General features: G+C 41.3%; 1 protein-coding gene across 2 annotated transcripts in view; it reads right to left on the bottom strand.

Moving 5' to 3' along the window:
• The window catches only part of myo10l3 (myosin X, like 3), a 59,404-nt gene extending 41,216 nt beyond the window's left edge, over positions 1-18,188 (bottom strand). Inside the window, exons 1-2 of one of the 2 annotated variants that reach the window (XM_082508668.1) lie at positions 17,896-18,188; positions 4,292-4,390 (exon numbers count right to left, since the gene is read on the bottom strand). In XM_082508668.1, coding sequence (XP_082364794.1) covers positions 4,292-4,390; positions 17,896-17,916 — 120 coding nt within the window. In that variant the 5' untranslated portion in view covers positions 17,917-18,188. The remainder of the gene's footprint in view (positions 1-4,291; positions 4,391-17,895) is intronic. The other variant, XM_082508667.1, reaches the window with a different exon arrangement.
• Between the last annotated feature and the right edge of the window lie 6,942 nt (positions 18,189-25,130).

Genomic DNA, 25,130 nt, shown 5'->3' with positions numbered 1-25,130 from the left:
AGGCCATCAAAAAGGAACTGTTTTCACTTCTTATTAATAAAAATGCCATTGATTTTCTCAGTTAGTCAAGCCACAAGCCACATGCATTTTGTACTGTATGTGTAAAACGATTCATTGGTGGTCGTAGACTAACACTGGTCAAGTGGGACAACAATGACAGCCCAGCAGCAGGTATTCGGCTCAGGTGGCCGATCCTCTTTCTGCTTTTCTTTACATGTAGACTCCTCTGGGGATAACTCACACACCGTTAATCCAGCTTGTGCCATCTGGCCACAAACACACACACGGACACACAGATGGATCCATGCACTCAAACACACAAAGACATTCACTCTGCTGTATTTTACCCGTCCGGTCAGGACTATGGCAGTGATGAATGCTGATATGATGGCTAATATGACAGGAGCCAGGCCCAGGCCGTGTGGGTAAAGAAACTCCGGTGGTGCTCTATGGAGATAAGCTGGGCATTCAGGCAGGGAGCAATGGATAATAGTATATCCCAACCCCCGAGTTTAAAATGCTGCCACAATACATTTAACAAACACCCTCTGATATGGTAGGAAACAGACACAGGCAGGCTGGCAGACAACACATACACACAGACACAATACCCTGGGCTTGATAGAGAAGCTTAATTAAATAAGAGACAGAGACTAGATCAGTAAGTGCCTATAAACCTCAGAAGATACTGTACGTCATCCAGGAACGGGGGATGACATCAGGTCAGCTAGGAATCCTGATGGTGGAGACGGTCTGTTTCCCAATCTCACATTCCTGGCATTTCTGTTACAGCTTTGGAAACAGAGGAGAGACACATGTGCCTGGCTCGATAAGCAGCATCCACTGCTCACATGTCGAGATCATATGAGACCAGCTTCAGGCCACCATCAATGCAGTGGTCCTACTACCAGTCAAAAAAGTGGAGCACCACATAAACCTAATGCTATTTTTTTTTAACTCCCACTGAGGGTGGTGGAATATTTTGGGAGTAGCACTCCACGTCATTCTCCAGTCATATTCCATTACCCAGAGTTGTCCCTGCCCTTTGGACAGCGCAGGGTTGACTGCATCCCTTCCACAGACCACAGAAACACCGCAGAAGATGCTACGATGGCCCGAGGATGAGTAAATGGGCCATGTATACGTGTTTCAAAAAACAGGGAAAATTATGTATATATGTACACAGATTATTGATTGTGCATTTATGGTTCACTGTCTGAGATCAAAGAACACCAGCACTGAAGAAACTAAAGTGTTTAGTTGCCTCTATTGCTTCCTGAATGGCAGAATGGAAAAAAGTCAGTGGTTGTGGCAGAGTCGTTGGCAATGAACGTTCACTAGGATCTAAGGCGCCAGCACTCTGTGGAAACCACACTGTGTGACATAGATCTAATAAACCTGAGCAGGATATCAAGTTCAATGCATGTAGACTAAACTAGAACCAACACGCACAGCTGCTAGTCCTCCACTGTTCTTTACTCTTTCTCAACTATATCTTCGATACAGTCATGATGATAGCAGACAATAATCCTTCTACAAGTTTCTTCTGTTTCTTGTTTCTTTACAATTTTTTTGTCAACTTCATCACATTATTTCATGGGACATTTCTATTGGTTGGTTAGCAGATGCAGGTGTTAGCAGCAGTCAACTAAAGTCACCTGATTTGTTTGTTCCAGGCTCTCTCTGAGAGTCAATTAAAAGTCCTGAACTCACAGATACAATTTATGGACGAGTACAAGGCCACCTACACACTACACCCATAGGAGCTGCTCAGCCATTGAAACCATGCCATGAAGCTCCCTGCGCACGTTTTTCATACTGAGGATGTGGTCTCGATCTCTGCAGTTGACTCAGCAGAGCACCTCAGCACTCAGCTCTATAATTTTATGTGGTAACCACCTTGTAGCTGAGGTACTATGGTTCCCAAGCACTTGCTAACAACAACACTTACAGTTGATTGTGGAAAATATATGAAGGAAGAAATTTCACAAGCTGACTTGTTGCCACAGTTGAATTCTGCAACAATATCATATTCGAATTCAGAGTCCTGTCGCAATTAGACTACAAACACCAAAAACTGGCCCAGTACTTAATTCCATATTCCATAGAGTTTACTTGAAAGCAGACATCTGTTCCACCTCCAGACCATTTATATGGATGGGAATGCATTCACAGCTTCTAGCAATAAGCTTCTGTTTTCTTAGATCCACTATTAGCTCATTGCTCTTCTTTGTGTTCAAGGTCAGACTGTTGTTTCTGCACCAAGGTGCCATGCTTCGTCCCTGTGAACTGAGTCATGTTGCACCTGTCTGGGCCAAACACCATTATGTCACTTGCAGACTTGATGATGGTGTTAGAAAGTGAACAGGTAACCTAACAGACTGGGATGAACTGGCCTGAAACTCCAGTCTCCATGTGAAAAGGGAGATGGGAATGCAAAAGTCCCAAAGCTATGAATGCAGCTTGGAAGGAAGGATAGAGGATCATGAGAGAGAACTGATGAACAGTGAACTTACATATGTTGTTGCTGTGCTGCGTTGACAGCACCCTTTGTGTAGCTGCTGTTGTGTTATAGACTAGTGTGGCTCTAATGTTGAATGTAATGTAAAATGACCCAGAGCCAGCAGCTCAAAATGTTTTGCAACGATGGTGGATGACATCGAATATCATGGCTAACTGTCATAAGCCCTAAGCAACCAGTACAGGACTGCCAATACTGGTTTTGTGTGGCCACAATATTAATAACAGTGTGAAAGTTAACAACATCAATGTACAAAGGGGCACTCTTTTAGATAAAAACAGTGCATCCAGTGGAAATGGGCACCTGACAAAAACTCCAGAGCTTCACAAAGTTTCAGTGACAATAAAGCAAGTACTCCTTTAACCAGTTAATGCACGAGCATGAAAAAAAATGCAGCTTCCTTACAATTTAGCAACCTACTCTCTACTTTATAAGTCCGTTTTTTAGAAGGACTCCTCTGAAGGCAAAGCGCATATAAGTACAGATATATAACACAAGATAAAACAGCTTTCTTTTGATCTACAGTTTTTGACTCACAAAGACTTGAATGAGAAATTATTTTTGACCTTCCACCTCTGTGTGTGTGTGTGTGTGTGTGTGTGTGTGTGTGTGTGTGTGTCTGCTTCCCTGTGTCTGTTTCTCTCTCTGCCTCTGTAACAGGATTTCCTCCAGACACAAAGACCACCACGCACTGCCAAACAGATAAGCTGAGGCCAGTGAATTGCTGGACTCCATTCCTGTCATTCTTACTTTATTACAAAAGATGTTGATGCCGCTGCAGAGCCCTCAGATGAAACACATATGTGCAAACAATTAGGTCTCCCACATATACACAATGGGAAACAAACCTCCCCCTTTTACTTTATACGACCCTGGACGAGTTAACAGAAACCTGTCATGGTCCTGGGTCAAGCGACCCAGTATTTGAGTTTCATGTATCTTTTGTATTCATTTGCACCTAGCTTAGTTCACCTAGTTAATTTCTAGATTGCAGTTTAGTTTTGTTCCTTAGTTATTTATGTCATCTCCCCCTGTACTAAGTCTCCCTGGTTCATGTGTCATGTCTGCGTGGTTATGTTTAGTTCTTGTCATGTCTAATCTCCATGTTTTACTTTGAAAATCTGTATTCATTGTCAGCGTATTCAGTGTCACTTCTCCTGTCCTGTCGTTAGGTTCATGTGTGTCAGCTGTGCTCCCATGTGTGGCCACTTCCCCTGATCATCCCTCATGTGTATTTAGTCTCTGTGTTTCATGTAGTCTGTGTCGTGTCGTCTGTGTTCCCACCCTCCATGTTGTCACAGCCAGTCTTAGTATTCATAGTTATGGTTTCCTGTGTCTTCATAGTTTTTCCTAGTTTTACTTTCTCAGTTTAGTCATAGTTTAGTTTGTCACTGCGTTTCTGCCTTGTCTGCACTCCTTGTCACCAGCCAAAATAAAGGCTCGCTTTCAGTTAAGTTTACTCCAGTCTACTCTTGTTGTGTTCGCACCTGGGTCCACCACACACACCGCCGCACGGTCTGCCTCCGCAGATCACGACAAAACCAGGGTGAGATTTTAAATGGACACAATCAGCTATGGACACTTAAATACTCTCTGAGCACCTCAGCGCCTTTGCTTTGTTAATTTTTAAAAGGAATAATGTTGGTTTAAGCGTAAACTTGCAAACACAGAGTCTGAATGCTTAAACCAACGATAAAAGCTTCATGTTCCAGATATACTGCCAAGGTGACGAATCAGGGACAAGACTAGTGAAAAAGAACGTCTTCTTACCTTCCCATAGTCGGTGGTGAGGATGAGGGTTGAATCATCACAAGAGCTGACAGTAGAGGGGCGGAGCTGCTCTTTGTGTCTCAGCCACACACGGGCCCCCTGCAACACAATAGCACAACAACCTTAACATCTGGACACTGGGCTTGCATTGGAGTCATGCGCTTTACACAAAGGTCTTACACATTTGCATTACAGATACTAAGTATTCCATTGATGTTCTTATTCTTCATATTACCAGAAACAAAGGAAGACAAAGATCGACCACCACTCCCCACACGCACAGGCTTTTTAGCTATATTATAAAAGAGCTGGGTGAGCAAGAGCAGAGAATTTCTCTAAAAGTAAGAATTATCCTCTCTGCTTTTCTTCTCTCTGTCTTTTTCCATTTTATCCCCTCAAAATTGCTTACCATTATGTGCCACATACTGTAGCCACTGTTTCACCAAGATTGGATGGACACAGTTAGTCTCTTATTAAACTATGATTAGAAGCGAAGAAGTTGTTCACCAGATCTGCATGATGAGTCCGTGCCAGAGAGTCAAAACACCACTCAGTCATATACACTGTCAAAAATGCTTTCAGTGTGCCTGGTCTCCTTTATAAAGGAAAAGACTATGACCCCAAATGAGCATTTACCACTTTAGCATATCAATCGATTCAAATGTCTATCATCCTTCCTTTGTTTTCTATATTTCAGTCGGGCAAATCGCAGCACACTTCTAGCCATTATCAGATGCCGCTTCCAGACAGACACTAATATCTGATCCCAGCGGCCCAGTTTCCAGTGTTTGCGTATCCATACGGAGTCGCTGACCTTCCCAGACATGTTTGTTAGCATGTGAGTAACTAGGAGCAATAACAGGAATCTGAGGCTGATTGCTCAGGCAAACTGTCATTTCCTTACAGCATTTGCCACTTTAGCACCGGCGGATACATTTATAGATTTGGCTTTGTTTGAAAGACTGTACTAAATGAAAACAAACAGTCGCCTGTCTGACCCTGTGGAATAAAAAGTAAAAATCTTTTTGCATGACTAAATACGCATTTGTCTGATAGTAAACGGGAGTATGTAGTTTTGCAGAAAGACAGATGGTACCACCTTCATGTCTGATTGCTTACAATAATCCAGCAACTTTCTGTGTAATTAAAATCTTAATTGTTTCATTAGAGCCAAAATCTCAAATTGAAACTTGCAGTTTTGCAAAGGAGAGATGAAAGCAGTATGAAAAATGTCCTCGATCTCAAAGAAAATTCCTCATTTAGCATTTTAGTTGATGGAGACGACTAGGATGTGGATTTTAACAAAATTTAACCCAAAAAGTTGCAACCTCTTGTAATAAGCTTGGCTTTAACAGCTGAACATGGTTAATAATCACAAGTGCCACCGGTGGGGGGGCCAGAGAAGCAACGAGCATCAGCAAATAAAGTGTGTGACCAACAAAGGATCAAAGTGAAGAGATCAATATGCATGGATTCCACTAAGAAACCTTAGACAAGGTCACCACTTCCAGACATCAATCCACATTAACTATTAACAACAGGCTGCCACGTGTGTGCACACTTTCATCCACGAAGCACAGATGTGTTTGCCACAAGACCAACATGCTTTTGTTTTATCCACTCTCCATTTACAAGATGAGACACAGAGACGCTAAAAAAAATCTAATAAATGAAGTCCCTCAGCAGCTTGTGTGATGACTGATTGCTGATGTTTTCTTTATTTTTCGATTCAGGCCTCTTTCTTAGACAAAGCAAGTCAGTCTAAAATAAAAGAAACACTTCCATCATCGCAGATTTTTTTCTTTCAGTCAGCTAATGGAGCACATCTAAATGTGGCTCTTAAACCACGGGGGAAAGGAGTGAGTGGGACAAAAGAGGGTCGTGTAAATTAGGAGGAGGCAGAGGGGAAGAGAGAAGGGAAAGAGGAAGGGTGCGAGCAGCTCTTAATGCCCTGCCTCCTATTGTGTTGAATAAAGAGGCAGACAAACAGAAACATCAGGACAGAAATATAACAGAGGTATCCTGCAACACGTGGCCACCCATTAACAGAGACGACTGGTGACTTTCACACCAGTTTCTGCCTGGTACCAGCCTTACATGCCTGGCCTGTTCAGGGAAAAGCTGATTCACGTGAGTTTGCTCAAGTGCAGGGATTACAAGTGTTTGCTCTATAGATTTCAAGAAGATCAGCCTCAGTTACATAACTGGAATTCAGCAGAATATTGCTAGTTCTCGTCATCTTATAGGGGTTTTTTCCTTTCTCGTGTCACGACTTGACATTAACAGTAAGGCCGACAAAAGAGCCGAAAGTATTTTGTAACAAACAGATTGCATGAGATGTACAGCAGAATAAGACAGGGGGCAAGCCGTGACAAGGAGAGGACTGTGATGGCTCATAAGATGGCAAATTTCCACACCCATTCCAGTATTGCCTCAATAAAGAAATTTCAGCACTACAAAAAGTGAAGGAAAGTTTTGAGTGGCTCAGCAGCTGAGTCAGTTTCAGAGGTTTTTCCACTCACATGAACAAAAACCCACTGCATACCAGCTGCATGCCCACCACACGTAGTTTTTTAGATTAAAGTAATTAGGAATTCAAATGAAAAAAAATGTGACTGTATATGGTAAACCAAGCATCAGTGACAAAGTGGCCCATAAAGATGCTAATAACAGCTCAGCCTGCTGCACCAGCATCTGTAAAGAGTGACTCGCACTCTGGATAAATCTCTCCCAGACACTATAATCAAAGGTGGGCAAAAAAAACCCAACGAGATACTGTGCTGTGCTACCGTATTGCTGTTTTGTTTATGTACTATAGACAAAAAATAAAACTAATCATAAAGGAAGTTGACTTAATAATAAAGCTAACACCTGCACCATAATAGTTCCGACTTGCAAACTTAACTCTTTCCCCTATAAAGATGACATCTGATGACCAGCTTTGACATCTCGGTTTATATCAGTAAACATGTGGTTTGAAAATCATTTAAATAGGTTCTGGGTTCTTCCTAGTAAGCTGTATAGGCAGAAATCCCTCTTGCTAACTTCTAATGCACAACCAGAAAAAGCTCAGTTCAGATAGGAGAGACTGGGGTTACCCCTAGTAGACGTTAGCTTGTTTTAACTACTTTAGCTTCCAAAAAATGTCTTATTATGTGATGTGAGGAGCCAAATATAAGCCACCAGCTGCAGAAAACTGTAGAATTGTATTAAATATATGCAAACTTAAATTAATAGGGCTGCCTGTGATATACATTGGCACTATTGGACACTCGTCTGCATTTTGGTATGCGAGTCTCAGGCCGTAGGGTATGAAGTCAAGATGAATTGTCTAAGAAGCAGCAACAGATGGTCTAAACAAAACTCCTCCCCCTCGTCCTCTCCATCTTTAGGAGCTCTGTCACTAAGTCAGGACAAAGACAATCACCTCTGACTGAGGCCTCAGCAGTTAGCCAGGCGGAAATATCCCAAACAAAGACCAGCTGGGACACAAAGGAGCACGGGTAGCGGCTCGTATTAAATCCCACAGACCTCAGTTACCTCCTGCTGCACAGCTTCCCATTCCAAGCTAGACAAACAGAGTCATATCTTTATTTGTAATCATGGGAAAGTACAGTGTGCATTTGATGATGAAGCCCAGTTGCAAGTGGGATTAATTGTGAAGAGTCGGTTAGCGGGCTCCTCTGCTTCTGGTAACCAGATGTTTTATTAGCGCCATTAAAAAGCAAAGCAGAAACGCTGCCATGACATCTCCGGCTCAAGCTAATTTCAAATTCTTAATGTTGCACGTCACTCAGCATGTGTAGCACTGCTGAGGCAGAACCAGCTGACAATAGTAATCTGACTCCACCAAAACAGGCTGCACGCCAACCTCCCATCATGCCTTTTGACACAGAGACCACTCAGGCTGAATGATGTGATCCTGGAGCTGGAGGCTTAAGTTTCAGCAGCTTGTATAAAGACATCCAGCTCAAGGATTTGCTAATGAATGTCCCTTAAATATTTAAGGTCATACACAGTACAAGGTGCCACGGCTCTTTCTCTGCCGTCTGGCATGTATCAGGTGATCCTATCAGAGAGAACAAGAGAAAGCTAATTAACTCAGCCCGACTTGGACTCGGCTGAACAATTAGTTATGATAAGCTACTTTCTTGGATCATAAAGTGGTTTTGGGGAATGGTGAACGAACGGCTGCCCTGCAGGTAGGACCGATGCCTGAGAACCTCCAGCTCGAATCCTGACAAGCATATCAGTTGTTGTTGTGCTCACATGTGGAGGAGGATAAAGTTAGCAGTGGAACATGTGCAGCAGCAACATATTCGACTAAAAGGAATATGTTTCCGTTCTCCCTTTTCTACTTCACCTTTCAAAGAATTAATGTGGCGATTAACGCTAATAACAATCTGGTTTGCAATCATGCTTGTTTAAAATCAACACAAAACTCGAGCTCTCGATTAATCTCATTTAGATTTCTCTCCATCATTTTTATGGATAGAAGTGTAATCCAGTGCTGCATTTACACCTCAGAGATTAAGACTGCATTAGCATAACAAACAGAGTCACAAGGTTGTGTCGCTACCACTGTGCAGACAGATGTGCAGTCCAGAGCATTGACGGGATCTGTAGCATTTAATAAGGTCAAGCAGCAAATTGGTACTTGCACGCTAATGCTGTGCACTTTCACAGAAACCAGTGCAATAATTGTTCAACAGAAAATATGTTATTAGTTATTTATGTTGGAATCATTGAAACGAACTTTTCAAAAAGAATTTTTTCTTCCTTTCAGAACTAAAAGTAAACATATTTGTAGGAGTGGGTGGTTTGCTGGGATATCAGCTGAAACATAGATGTTTATAACCATTAAAATATATATATTTTTAAAAACCAGCACATCACTTTGTAGCAGAGCACAGCCAAATTTTAGGAGTTGTAATGGTATCTCCTGAACATCGGGTGAGTGGGATGAGTGGGAGTCTTCCAAGTGGATGGTGAGATTAATAAGTAGGACTAGGCAGCTGGAGGGGGAAACTGGGCAAAGCTCCCTCTGGGTTTTTGAGCAGAAGACTTTCCAGTAGGTTAAACCACTGTCTCCTGTATATCCTACAAACAGCAAGGCCCATGCTTAACTGCAGTTTCTTTACCCTCATAAACACAAGACGCTACTTATTTATTACCTTATTACAGTATACCTGAGAATTATTTTAATTTATACAACATGTTTAGTGTGTAAATGTGTGTGAAAATAAATGTATCTACTTGTGAACAGCTTCACTCAAAGGGAGGTAATTTAATTCAAGGGTTTTTCAGCAGCGGTTGTTGCAGCACAAAGGAAAAATCCTCCGTTGCACAGATTTTCCAAGGATTCATGTCTCGGCACATGCCTTTTATGTCTTCGTCTTTCTTTGTTACCTCGTTGCAACTACACAGTCTGCCTGCCGCACACGTTACAGCCTACGACCCCCAGCCAGCATGGGGTGAGGGCAGGGTGTGTGACCGAGGGGAGAAATCAGAAGATTAAAAGCAACCTCTAGCATCTGTGCTAGAAGACGTATGAATTAATGATGGAGACAGCAGCTGATCAGAAATTAGCTAATGGAGGAGGAGGAGTCCCCTGGGGAACAGGGCTTTCCCTGTTTGTGATGATGTGGGGTGGGGGGCGTTGGGTCGCTGGTTGTTCTTGAATCTGAAGAACAGCCTAAACCCTGAACAGAAGAAGCTTTACACCGAGGAAAATGTTTTTGTTAACTGAGAAGGACTGTTTGAGAAGTATCCGTAGCTAAATGGAAATCAAACAGTAGTCTGTTATCACTGTCGTGCAAGCCATTATCATTATCACACTTGATGGACCTGAAAGAGATGAGTTACAATATTAATCTAACAAATATGCACAAGTCTGTGTGCACAAGCAGGATTAAGTGAGTGTGTCTTTTTTGTGTCCAAGTGTGTTTGGTAGTCCATTTATCTGTCAGTCAGCAGATACACACTGTCTGCAAAGGCGGGGTTCGAGGGCACCACCCTGTCATCCATTGACAGCGTTAATCTGTTGTGTTGCTAATGAGTGTATTGAGGAGAATTTGAATAACAAATTGTGTCTTCGGGAGCGAAAGGGGAGGAAGAGAAACACTTGAATCTCTGCCACATACTCCAGGCACAGTGTCGCGTTTTACCTCCTTATCCTGTGCAAACATATTTTCACTCCACTGCTGATCAAAGCGTGCGCCCTGATCCTGGGTGCACACAGTGGAATAGGTTACAGGACGGGGCAAATAGGCAACGAATGATGTGATTACTGCAGGTTTGATTGGATTTCCAGCAAAGCTTGATGACTTGGAATATCTACCGAGCCACATGCCAGCATCTCGCCCGTCTGGCATCTGCATACCTCTGTTATTCGTCTGATAGCTATGGGGTCACACAGCAGGAAACCCAGAGGTACTCGAGGAATGCTGCTCAGTCAGTGTTGTGTTTGAGAGTGTGAGACGTGTGGGGCACGGTAAGCAAAGTGGTAGCTTACAAAGCAGCCCGGCTACTGTTACGCTGCCATTGACCTTGTAGCTCATGCTGTCCACACTGATTACTAGAAACTCTCCTATCTTCAGCATTTTATTATTTTGAGTGTTTCATACTGAAGCTATTTATGGTTTGATCAAATCCAATTTGGCAATGATAAGCTGCACATTAGTGATACTGTCGATGTTAAAGTCACTGTTAGGACTCTGTAAGCAAATAAAATAAATGTAGTTTTAACCTCTGTCACAAGTGAATTTATTTACATGTCCTGAGTCTAAAAACCTGCAAGGATATTGTTTCACTTTTAAAAATGGTGCTGATTTAGCGCCTGCAGAAACAGTACCACCTGTGTAATGAATTGTGAAAAGCTTCATGAAACACTCCCGCAGCATTATCCTTAAAACAAATGTTACCCATCCAGCAGGAGCTGATGATATGATAGCAACAAACATAAAAGACTCAGAATAAAATAATAAGCTGCCTTTAATCTGAGTTTACAACTTGTAACTGCAATTAACCTCCAAATTGTCACTAGTGACGTGCAACCATTCTCTGTACTTTTCTTCTTGAAATATGCCCTTAAACTTTTATTTGAACTGCATCACATGCTTACAATGCACATTTTACTTTTACCAGTACACGCCCATGCTATGGTATTGTCTGGTCTGTGATTTTCGTCAGCTGCTAGGTGATTGCTAGGCAGCATGATGACATCACAGCACATAATGCATAATTCAAGTTTTGTGGCTATAAATTAGATGCTACTGTCATGACATTGAAATGATACGATGCTATTAGGAGGTGCATAAACGCTACAAATGGGTCATTTTAACCTGTTGGTAAGTGGTTGCTAAGCAACATGATGGCATCATAATATAGATAAGAACCTTCAGGGAGCTAAGATGTACTTGCGTGCCAGTCTTGGTTGCTCAGCTCCTGATGGTGTTGGAGGAATTTGCGGGCAAACGAGCAGACAGGGATTTTGTGTGTTATAGTCAGATGTATAATTTATAACAGGAAAGAGGGAGGACTGGAGGTCAGGATGAAGAAACTTTGGCCAAAACTATTAGATCCACTGGTCGCGCAGCATTTCAACAGCACACAGACTGATTCCAATCAGAAATCCCAGAACAAATATGAGTGAAACTGCTCAAACCTCTCCTTGGATTGTGGCGAGTGTTTCTTATACAAAGCAGGGGGATGAAGTATGTTTAGCAGTGCGTTCAAGTGGCAGAGATAAACACACAGAGAGTCCTAAAAACACGGGACATTCCTCCTCATGTTAGTCTCAGCTTCTCAGCATATCATCCTACAAAAAGCCCCGGGCCTCTAACCACACACACACACACTTATAATAAAACACACTTAGAGTGGATGGGAAAGCTAACATGTCATGACTGTGGATTGTGCCATGCTGTGCTGTTTTCTCCAGTCAGGCTCTTCACACCACGGCAAGCTAGGCTCATGCAGAGTGGGATGTGTACTCGAACTCTACAGGGTGCTCACCCCTGTAATTAGTCCTGGAATTACAGCTATAGCATTAATCGCTTCACGAGAATCAACAAATTTTACTGTTTTTAAAAAAAAAAAAAATTCACCTCAGGCTATATTCACATATGGTAGTTGCAATGTGTTTAACCTAAACTCACAGGATGGTGTAGCTTAGAAACACGCATACTCCATCCCATAATAGGCTGACTCTGTGCAGCGTAATCATAGGGGACTAAAAAAGGAAAGTCAACATCTGGACTGGGAGCAGTAAATCACAGGTTGGCTGTTATTAAGCTGCCAGACGAAACCTTGGAACCCAGGGGATTTAAGCGACACTCATTACCATCTCACTATGTCCATCAGGTCGGCCAGTCAAGGTGAAAGACAACAAACACTTTTTAAAAAATTTTTGCATGAGGGAAAGCGACAATAATCTTTAATTTTGTCTGTGTAAAAATCTCAAATCCTGCACACAAATCTGATTTGTCTTTGGATTTGAGTCGTCCACCTTTACCTCACGGAGATGTACTGAAAATCATTTTGAGATATGAATGACAGAAGGGACTGCATGCCTGACACTTTAAACTTAACGCAGATACCACACCAGTAACATGAGCAGCCCAGGCACAGACATCCAGTCAGCCTACAATGTCAACAACCCATCATTCAGAAACATCGCTGGTGACAGAAAGACGCCACTGAGATGTGAAAATAACAGTCTGGGACATTTACATATATGACATCTTTCTGGAGGCTACCCAAGAAAATCAGTGAAACTAATAAACAGTAAGAACCAGGACCTTCTTTTTACCCATGCAAGACACAACTGATACAGCTATATTTGTGGCCAGTGGAGGGGTTTCTATGTCCAAGTGATCCCAGGACCGACCCGTGGTAGGGTCTCCCCTTGACAAAATGACCCTGGGTAAGAAGCCAGACAGGGCCTGTCCTGTGTAGGGTTAACTGGTCCAACTTGTAGTACAACTTGGTCCCTGCTAAGTGAAAAAAAAAAAAAGAATGGATGGATGAGTGTTAGATTTTTTGGGCGGCATTGTTTCGCATTTATTCGACAGGATTATTAGTAAGCAGGCAAGAAAGAAGGGAGAGACCAAGAGGCTCTGCCATTCAAGAAAGGGGTCCAGGTCCAAAGTTAAACCCTGCAGCCTTTCAGCCAGTCACTTACTTCCATCAGAGAATGTTTTATCATTGAATAAAGAAAGTACATAGATCAGTATGACTGTATCTTTTCAGCAGATTTGGCATATAATAGTTTGAGAGTGTTCTCTGTCATCACCGACTTACTTGCCCAAGTGCCCTGATGTGATTAATATTTCAGAGAACAGCACACCCAGAACGGCCCTGATGCACACACACAGGGAGGGCGGCAGGAAGGATGGGCGTTGGAGAGAAGATTACAAGTGATTTTTCATGTGTAGTGCCTCAACTGAGTGAGAGGTCTCTAATCATGGAGGATGGATTTGAGTCAAGTGGGTTGAAGGTCAGCTGTTAAAGGAATAGCTTGAGTGAAGCTTTGTTTGTTTTTAATTTGGGGATTTGCTAATTTGCAAAGAGTTAGATGATAAGATTGTCACCAATCACATCTATAGAAGTAGGACTACCCACTGGGGATGTCCTGGGAACCCAACCTTGGTAGCATTTTTCCATTTGCATCACCAGTACCTAATAATGCACCGTCACCTCCTGTTGCTGTTCTTTACTTTTTTGTAATTCGACTTCATTTTTTCTCACTGTGTAGGCAGCATAGTGTCAGTAAAGCCTGAACAGTGTTAAGCGCTGCTGTTTATATGCATGGATATTTTAACAGTGCTCCCTGTGCTGCATTCAAATGGTGGCTGTATCAACATACACATTGGTTTGGACCAATCGCCTACATCACTAAGGAAATATCTACTCTATAGGACAAAAAAGATCCTCCAAACCAAGTTCTGATGAACCATGATGGCACCTCCAACACGTGTGCACAGAACATCACATAGAAGAAGCTTCATATAGATTGTAAAGATGTGAGAGTGGTAACTATTTCTTTCAGGTTTACAGGCAACCAAGACCACGAAAAACTCCACGCAGCAACAGTTCGTCCATCATCAGGAGCTAACAGACAGGAAGAGACGATTCTGTGCAGTGTTATTTGTCACTGGTAAAGAAACTGTGGAAAGATGGAGATATGTTTTATTTCCACAAACACAGACGGCTTTGTCTGAAGAGCTCGGTGACATAGCGGATAAAACTAAAGTCAACAGCATGGCGTCAGCAGGAGGTTATCACAGCGCTGAGTTCCCTGTGTGATGGTCAGCGCACTGATAGACGGGGGTCAGGTTACTGCTAGACTCACAAGAAATGCAAACACAAGCTAAAGAGTTAGGAAGGGATCGGGTCAGAATATTGCAGAGCGCTGACTCCAATTTATTTCACGTTAAAACGGAAAATTCAGGAAATCGTTGAATAAGCTGTGGTCTCGAAATCCTGACGCTGCAAATCTGTAACATGATAAGAACGGATTATCCATGTTTTCTGGTGCATGGTCAGACAATGGCTGCTGGTAATTAGCTTCTGTGCTCTTGTGGTGGATTAAACCACCTCCAGATTGTTCCAAAGCTGCAGGAGTTCTGCTGTCGCACACTCAAACCGCTGCCTTAATAATACTTTCCTCTTTGTGATCATAAACAACCGGCCCCGTTAATTCACTGCAGCTCCGAAACTCTAAAGAGCCTTGTTTGAAAATCCCCTAATTTGATGTGACAATGCAGACAATAAGCACTTCAATTTTAATTACAAATGAAAACAACCGCTTAGAAGAAAAAAAGGAATGCTGGTCCCATTACATTTCCTTCCTTCCTTCTTCACATCCTAACTGTACTTCCTGGCTCTTTCCTTACTCCATCAGCCAGCTGCATGGGAGCAATGATTCTCGGCTCTTTAAAGTGGCAGCTGGAGGAAGTGACAACTGGGCAGAAAAGTGTCTGTCGCCAAAGGGGGGAAAATAGTCCACCTACTACTACGGCAGGTTTGCCTTTCTCACGTTACCCATTTCACCACAGAATGCAGCCTCGGATACCGATCCACGGCCCCGACTTCAGAGATCCAGACATAAGCGACACGTAGAGCTACGAGGGATGTTTTTAGGATGGGAAGAATGTGTCTGAGGGTGAAGGGGTCAGCGGTGACGGTGTGAAACCTAAAGCCTTGCAACCGCAGCTCTACAGGATGGATGACATGCAGCCGTGACCAGGAATTTGGGAGGTCAAGGCTGGGTATTTGGGATTCCCTCTGTCAGAGTATCTTTAAGAGGAAGGAATTTGGTGTGTAATGCAATGAAGGGGTTAATGGGTGTGGAAAGGTCCTCCTTGCTTGGGTTTACAGTGTGTAGCAGCTGCTGCTATAAAGAAACTGATTACCAAGTTTAGAAAATAGCTGGGATTCAGGATGTTCTACAAAGATATCAAGTATCTAAAGTGCGTGTGGGAGCTCACACATACAAAGGGAGGTCGCACAAAGGTATAGATAATGCTCATATTACCTGGCAAATTAATAGCCAGGAAGGAAGAGGCCCAAAGGCACAACAATGTTTCTCATATACGCTATATGAAATGGATTCTTGCATAAAACTTTTCACTGGAAAAACGGTTAAAATTAGCAGATATTGTGGATAAAGCTAAATAAACTAAATTAATTTCATAATGGAAGCTCTGATTCATCCAAATTTGGGTGTGACGCGGGCAGGGAGTTTCTCGTATGTCTGAAAAAACAAAATGTGAATATAAAGTCTGCCAAATCCAGCAGCCTTGCAGTATAAAAAAAACACCCTTCGATACTTGTGTGTTTTTGTTGGGTCACTTCCATTAGAATAACGTATTGGGTGTGGGGTAAAGGACAGTGCTGAAGGTTTTATGGTGGACAGGATGGGCCATCAGGATGAGCACACCCATGACCACTCCTCTCAGTCCACCATGATTTCTAACCCTTGTCAACGTCTCCACCTTAACAAACAGTGGCCTATGAGGAAAAGCCGATCCTAGATTAGTAACTGGCAAATTGGTAAACGTGCATATTTCTTTAATGCATGATCTGCAACAGAGTTTTGTGATGCAAAAGGTTAAAAAAGATGTGCTCCTATCTACACAGTTCCAGCTTTATACAACCACGACATTCACAGCAAAGACACATCCATATGATTTATCCTGGTGCACTTGTTTATAGAGTTGAGTTTAATCCTTATCTTAATTCACTTCCAGAATTCCTGCTTAATTAAATCCAAGCTGTGGCACTGTGGAGTTCAAGACCCTGGCATCTTTCCATGACACCGAAATTCACTTGAAAACCAGGACAGGTCAGTCATTCCCTCTAACACAGCTCAGACCGGAGATGTGAAACAGCAGGTAGAGATAAATATATATTTTTATGCTGTTGTTGTCCATTAGTGGTCTGTTACAGAGACTCAGTTTAATTTTAACAGTAAAAAAAAGCAGCAGTAAGTACAACGAAGTCAAACCAATATGTATTTTAGCTTAAAATTTTAAAACACTGCAAATGAATGCAGTCAAGTCCAAAGACAACCTAACAAATCAAGTAGAATGAAATATAACCTACCCCAAAAAACATACACCTATTTGGAGCAAATACTACAGGATGTCTTGCTCTGTTGGTAAAGGTCAACAGACACAAACCAGATTAAAACTGAGCTGAAATAATAACCTTCCTCTTCGCAGCATATCACTGTAATAAAAGCAGATTATGAGTCAAAATCCAGCTCTCCTCCATCTGCTCGCTACACAGTCGGTGTGTGCAGCAAATTATTGAAAGCTACACTCGAAGCTGCTGAATTTATTATTGTATGACTGAAGTCACTGAAAAATAGAAATGCATCGATAATTGTCCAATCAGCATTAAACCTGCCTTTGCAAAGAAATGTGTATGGAGCACCTCCTGCATGCTGAAACTTCTGTGAGTCACAGCATCACTGAGGGGCATGGCTGATAGGGAGGTACAGAAGTAGAGGATGGGATGGGAGGAGATTCACTCCCCTGTACTCCATCTGTCTTCTCTGTGAGTGTGTGTGCCCTCCTCTGAGTCAGAGGGGCATGACAAATCAGACCTAAAGCCAGCCTGGCTTTCACCTACATCAGAGTGTGCTGCTCTCTGGACTGATTGGCAGATGACACATCCAGCTCAGCAGTCACTGCATTGAGAGTTGCATTGTGTAGCCTCTAATTAAAGCTACACACAGGTTTCCCTGAGAAGCTGTAGTAGTTTTTGTCAGGGCAGACATTTGTATGACTAAGAGGCTTCTGTGGACAGTGAGGTTGCCACTCTGGCTCCATCCTGTAGAGGTATAGGACACATGAGCGGCTGATAAAGGATCACAAAGACCGCAGAATACATCATAATAAGGGCTGCTTTTACAGGGGTGTGAAAATCATGAAGTGGTCTGAAGCCATCCCGCATTTATAAAAAGCTCAAAACACAGTGTGGTGAAACAAAACAAAGGAGCGTGAAGGTCTCAAAAATCCATGTAGGGCTCCAAATTAAAGCAAAGAGCTACTAAAAAGTATTCATACCGCTATAGAGAAAGCAGGCGAACTCACCTCTAAAAAGGAAGTATTCATCTTAACCAGTGCTCGACCTCACGGCTCTTTGTAGTCTGACTTCAGGGTACCACAGCTGAGGAGGAGAGCGGGCTGTATTCCCAAATTATTCCCATCCGCTTCGGTAAGATAATAAAATCTTTTCTCTTTTTTTCCGGATACTTGCTCACAACTCTGTGCCAGTCATGAAACGAGTCATTCTGCTCTCTGATTTTCGGACACTTTCGGACTTGTTTTCTGAAGTGTCCCGACAAGCCGCTGTGGAGCTGCCTGCGCCGTTTCTGCTGTCTACTCATTTCAATGGACCCGGCTTATTATGCAGGGAGGAGGAGCCTGCTGAGCCACAGCCCTCCCATCAGCATACGCCCTCTTTGTTCATGTTTCTACAGATTTTAAAAGGATGTGCACATGTATCCAACATACCAGGTTTTTGCTTAAAAAGGTTTATTATAGCACAGCAGGCCTAATATGAATCTACTTCTATGTATATCTAGGGTGAGACTGAGTCTGAGTCATTATTTTGCTTCCTGGAAAAAATATACAGAGAAGAAAGAAGCAGATCAGGAGGAGTAAGCTGGTTTTATTTTTGCAGATGTCTTAAAAAAAATCTTTCCGATAAAATGAGCATTTTATGATTATTTGATTTGAGGACCTTCTTATTAGACTCATATGTTTCCATCGCCAAGTAAAAACTGTAAAGCATATTGAGCACTGAATGCACAACTGGGCTGTCAGTCTTCTATTCTTCAATGCGTTTTTCTTTCTTTCTTTTTCTTTACCTAAGAGTCACTGACAGATGAAGAAGCTATGAGGTCAAACGGGTACAAATACGTAAAGGCCCCACATTCATCCTATGAAGAACCAAAGCATGCATTCCCTTTCATTTTGGCACATTTTGGTTGTATTTTAGTAATTTTGCATGCCTTTGCAGCCGTTCTTTGTCTCTTGTGAAGTCGGTTTGTGTGGTTTTTGCTGTTTTGCATCTGGTATTGTTGCTGTCTGTCTGATTTGGGTTGTTTTACATTTTGCTGTAGTCGGTTTGTTTCTAATTTCAGCTCTGGGGCTTTTGTTTTAATGGTCATCTTATGGTCTCATTTTCTAAACACTAATCAGCTCCCTAATGTGGTGTTTGTTTGTATTTGTTTATTTTTAAGGGTATGCATTTGTTGCAGTTTTTCTACTGGCACTGAATTTGAAAAATATTCAAATACCTCATCACGCCGGGTGATTCATCATCTCCTTACTCTCACTTTATTTTTTTTAAGGATTTATATTCAAGCTGTCATACTGTTAAGATAAATAAAAATATATTTATATGTGTCATGGTGCCAAATTTAAAAATGGGTAGCCAGTGTGTCTTTAAGCTCATTCTTTTGGTTTTCTTTTGGTTCACAAATCAATAATAATAAATAATGAATAGATACATTTTATAAATAAATAATGATATGAAATGATGTATCGGTGATTGACGGGGTCCTCAGCAGCCATTTATAAAATCACAGACAGCTGCTTTACAGTCTCAACACAAAAATCATTTTCTTCTTTGTATTATTTGTTGAAATCAAACAATGGATGTGCATTTTGCAGCTCATGTACTGCCTTTGCTAACAGGTATGATAACACCAGATAGACGAATATGTTACTCTATACTGAGCAGTCATGCAACAGCCCCAGACTGCAAACTGTATGCAGTCTGTTATATAATAGATGCTTGCTGTGTGATATGGCAGAATGTTTTGGTCAGTCTCCTGATTTGATAGTGTTGTTCTCACAGCTTAAAATTATTTTATAATTTTACTTTGAAGCTCATTCTCTTTTTAAAAAAACTTTTGAAACACCATGTTTTCAGAGATGGAGCTATATTACCACTGATTAGTGAGTTTACTACACAGTATTTTAAAGTAACATATATGGGATGTTCAAACATTTCTCTAAGCATTTTTGCAATACCCCTCTGAGAAAACCGTATTCTTTATTTGTACCTTTAATTCACCTCAATACTAGTGGCAAAATCTACTAAACAGAGCAAAGTACAATCCCCAAATCTTGCAAATCCTTCTCAATTTTGTCTTTCAGTCACTAACTCAACTTTTGAGTCAAATTGGTGAATTCAATCAAAGTACATTATATGTACTGATCAGCCTTTCTGGCTCCTAATATGTCAAAATGCCTGTTCAGCATTTCTGTTGCATTAGATTATACAAGCCTGTTGTTGGTAGTCAGTTAGTTAGTTGGTACTTATTAATCAAAAGGTTAAGAGCAGCTTTTATAAGAACAGTGCAGTCACTGTTTTGCGTTCCTGTAAGGATTTTCAGGGAGTAATACTTGAACAATCCCATTGTTGTGCCAAAGCTAGTTTACCGCTCACAGACACTTTGACTGGAGGTGATTATACCCTCTCACAATCACCTGACACACACATGGGGGCCACCGGGTGCCCTGACTCTCTGCTGTACAGCCCAGGTGAATCATTATGCACACCAAACAGATTCTCTCTGTCTGACTCAGAGCAATTTTACCTGTTTCTGGATAATTATTCCTAACCTGCATCCTTTCCTGATAAAAATAATAAAGCAGTAAATATCACAGCTACAGCACGAGTGTTTGCTAAGACGTAAAACCTTTATTAGATGTGTTAAACACACATTTAATGTGGGTCAGTACATGTCCCAAAGAGGAAAAAGCAGTTCTGAACTTAACAAAGGGGGCTTGCTGAGGATATGCAGCACTAAACCACAATTAAACTCACTGCTTTTTAAACTACATAACAACAGTGGAAGAATTACTCTTTGAGACAGCCGACTATGCTTACTGTCTGCATGAACAAAGAGAACAAAACATCCATTTGGTTATCACGATCCCCAAACAGACTGGGGGGAAGGGACAGGTAAGACCTGCTGTTCTTGACCCCTGATATGGACTCAGCCAGCTGATTTGGTCCTTTGGTGTTGGTGCAGATGAGGTTAGAGATTTTGCGTTAAAAAATTGACTTTGGTTAGTTAAAAGAGAGTCAAAACACTCCCTTTTAGCTCTTTAAGTTTCTAGTTAACAGTAAGAAAAAAAAGATTCATTCTAAAAATCACACTTTTGGAATGGGGATTTGTTTTCTTTAAATCTTCAGGCTTTCAATGTCAGCCTCAGGAAGGCATTTGGATACATTATTTCATCACAGTTTATATCTGCATTTAAAAAAGTTTTCCATCCATCCATTCGCTTCCGCTTATCCTTTTCAGGGTCGCGGGGGGCGCTGGAGCCTATCCCAGCTGTCACAGGGCGAGAGGCAGGGTACACCCTGGACAGGTCGCCAGTCTGTCGCAGGGCTAACACACAGGGACAGACAACCATTCACACTCACATTCATTCACACATTCACACCTAGTGGCAATTTGGATTATCCAATTAACCTATCCCCACAAGCTGCATGTCTTTGGACGGTTAAAAAAGTTTTATCCTAGAAAAATCCTACATACCAAGTGGAACACCAGGCATACCAGGAAGGGGCCAATGATCAGCTGAGCTATGAAATGTATACTAAACGTTTGCTTTAATGGTGAAATTATGTTTATCTATAGAAGCCTGTTTACTCCTCTCTCTGGGTTTTTTTTTATCATGTAAAATTTATAAAAGGCAGGAAGAATACCCAGTGTTTAAGCATCTGTTTAGTGCTTTATTTTACAAGCTTTACAGCTCTTCTTTACAAGCTATGTCCCCATATCCTGCTCTTACAGTGCGTGGTCCACGGAAGTAAAGATCAGTGGACACAAATGACCACATGCAGTAGCACCATCAGACAGGGCCAGAGCAATATATACTTCATGCATGAAAGCCATGGGCTGCACTTAAAAGGTACCAAGTCATGTGACCATTTCAGATCTGTCGATTGGCCCTGTTATATAAACATCTGGTTAGTTGTGAAAATAAAGCATCACACGTGAGGAACTGTGTTTTTGAAAGGTTAATTGGAGATAGAGTCTATGATGAGCCCCCCAACCCCCACTAGTGGGAATGACCTCAGGCAAAGTCATTCAGGTCAGGTGAAGGATCCTTTTGTAGCTTCGTGTCAAATAATGGACAAGTCGGGATTGAATGCATGTGATGGAGGTCCCAGTGATGGGGGATGACTGATGATCCTCTCTATAGCCACAGGCTGTTAGTCACAACCAGACCAGGCTAATCACTTAACTGGAGCTGCTTTGATTATGTAAAAAACCTCCACCCATAAATTGATGAGTAAACAGTGCAGCTAAACAACAAGCGCGATGAACCCTGGGTTATCGTCAGCTGGAAATATCACTGGTGTCTGACCTACAAATACTATGTTGTGTTAACTAAGAGCAGGTTTGAAATCTGTGAAATTAGCACAGTTTATATAATAGTGAAAACTGAATATATTACTAATGATAATACCAAGTCATACGCTTACCTTAGACACTTTGCACTGGTATGAGAAGTAATACTATAAAATTAGGCCTAAAGACAAATCAAAAACCAAAAGCAAAGTGGCCAAAATTGACCAAACTTAAGTGAAGAAAGACATGAAAGTCCTAAAAGTAAGCTTTTATGATGTTTTCTCTTTTTTCTGTGTGAATGGTCTCGGTCATCCAGGGAACAAAGCAACAGGAAGATGGGAGTTAGGTAAAATTAATTGAATCAGAGATAGTTTAGCCAAGATGGATGGCCAAATGAAAGCAAAGACATTGAAGTAAAAATGGATCATCTAACAATATCAAACAAAGGTGATTCGATCTTTATTGTATCACACTCGTAGGCAGCATCACCTAAATGTGTAAATATGGTCGATGACAAATCCTGCTGTAGCTTTTATCAAATTATGGAACTGATCCTTGAACCTCACAGAGTCGACCGGTCTCCAACACAACGCATTACTCACAGCAATGTCAGCAACTCCTGCTGTTTTATAAAAGAGATGAAGGGACAAAAATATCCTTTAAGCGAAAACGATTTAGTTGATGTTATTATAATTGATTTTGTTACAATAAAATGTCATCGCTTTATTCTGGGTTTTTTCATAGCAAGCTTTACATAAACAGAAGGTTATTCAAATTTTTAGGAGATCAGCAATTTTCTGTTTTATCAAAACAAAAAAATGCTATAAAGTTACAGTTCTGCTGAAAAAGGTTTAAGTACCTCTCATTACTTTTTCCAAGGAGCCAGACTGGAGTTCTCTGGGCTTTCTGAAAGTTATCCAAAGTTTGTCTTTTGCCATTGGCCGCTTTTTGTGCACCTGACCATTTTCAGAAGTGTTTTTTTTATTTGTTAAGTCATTAAACACTCACCTATCAAGCATAAAACCAGCACCCAACTCAAGGGATGAACAAGTGTTGTGTCTACACATAACTCACAACTTAACGTAAAACAAAGCTTGCCAGGCATAAAATAGTAGTTTTACACCAACAAGGTAATTTCCAAACAGCTGTTAGCTGGAAATTTGGCATATCTCAATATGGTGTCCTTAAAAAAAACTCTGAGGAAACTTGACAGGTGAATAGTATCTGTAAGTCATGTCCTTAAGAAAAAAAAATAAGGCAAAAATAAAGAAAGCAGGGAGTAAAGGCTAAGGTATGCTAATTACACAAGACCTGGACTGAAAATCGGTGGCAACAGGTCTGATGGACAAATGAATCTAAATTTGAAAATTTTGGTTCAAAATGTCATCAATATGTGCAAAGGAGATCAGGTAAGAGAGTTAGAGACAGAGGTTAAATAGTGAGTGTCTCAAACTATTTGTAAAACACGGTGGAGGCTCAGTCGTGGTTTAGGACTGCACTTCAGCCTGCGATGTTGGAGATCTTGTCAAAATTGATGGAATTATGAACACATAAAAGTACTTTTTAGCATGACAATGATCCCAAACACACTGCCAATGCAGTAAAAGCATATCTGGATAGGGAAAAAAGGACATTGGGACACTTTCCATCATGGATTGACCTCCCCAGAACCCACACCTCAACATTATTGACCATTTTGGGATCATATTTACAAAGAACAGCATAAAAGGCTGAATGTTCTTCAACAGGCTTGGAGAACTATTCCTGACTACTTAAACAAGAAAGTTTACCTACAAAGTTCAGACTGTGTTGAAGAATAAAGGCTGCCATACCAAATATTGACTTTCAAGTTTGTTTGACTTGTGGAACCACTGTTTTTGCCTTATATACTGTATTTCCATGTATGTTTGCACATCTTTCAGTAGATCAGTAAACCTATTACTAATTTTTCTAACAAAATACAAAGAAATGATGGTGACTCAAAACTTTTGCACAATACTGTATAATTGAAATTCATCTGCTCCTGATCTAAACAATAAAATCAATTATGGAAAAAAAAAATGCAGGATGTAACATTCATTCCAAGCAAGCAAATGCCTAATGGGGTCATCATTATCTTAGCTTAGCTTGTGAGCATGCTAATGTTAGCTAATTAGAAAAAAACAGACTTCCCCTGCTCAGGCTGAAAGCAATGCCATTCATTTTGCAGATACTCATTTATAAAATCAATCTGATAGCCTGATTTTATCAGGCAAAAGCAAATAATCTAATGGACTCAATGGCTGATAGTGGCGCTGGGATAGATCCCTGCTGCTTGTGTAGCTAAAGATAAAGATACAAATGAGTGTTAAAGTTTAAAGCCTGACAGCCAGTATGCTTTTAGTTAAGGGGGGTGAAAGAATTTCAGAAAGACATTCCTCGCTGTGATTAATTTGACATAATAAGCCTCACTAACAGCTATTATTGGAGCTAAAGTCCAAGCATCAGGATGTCACAATATCACCACAAGCATTCCTCAGAGCATACTTGCACCCCAAATGCATACCATACCTTCCCTGAGTTTGAGGAATGAGAGCCAACTCACTCTTCCCATGCTCCCCCCCCACACTGTCCATTTCCTGTTTGTTTATAGAGCCTTGTGTTTCAGTACTCCCACAATATGTGACTTAATTGCTTTAAGAATCCTAGAATTTTTTTTTTCATTGATCCAAAAAGAGAAAAACTACAGGGTTACATCAGTAATGAAATACAAACATAGCAAAGGTATTTTGTCATGGTACTTTTTTATTGTTCGTTGTTTGTTTCTCAGGACCAGATTCTCTCAGATGCCAGAGTATTATGGTTTGTGCGCCTAACGCTGACTCACTGGTCATTCAGAGCCTGAGAAAACAGGCAAGGTACATTCCTCTGCGTAGCCTGACCTCCGGACTGATATAGAGACTTCTT

The sequence above is a fragment of the Aulonocara stuartgranti genome (assembly GCF_965226115.1).
Source record: "Aulonocara stuartgranti genome assembly, chromosome: 16".
Lineage (NCBI taxonomy): Eukaryota > Metazoa > Chordata > Actinopteri > Cichliformes > Cichlidae > Aulonocara > Aulonocara stuartgranti.
Note: the sequence above shows the minus strand (reverse complement) of the source record. Positions and strands in the feature narration are given on the sequence as shown.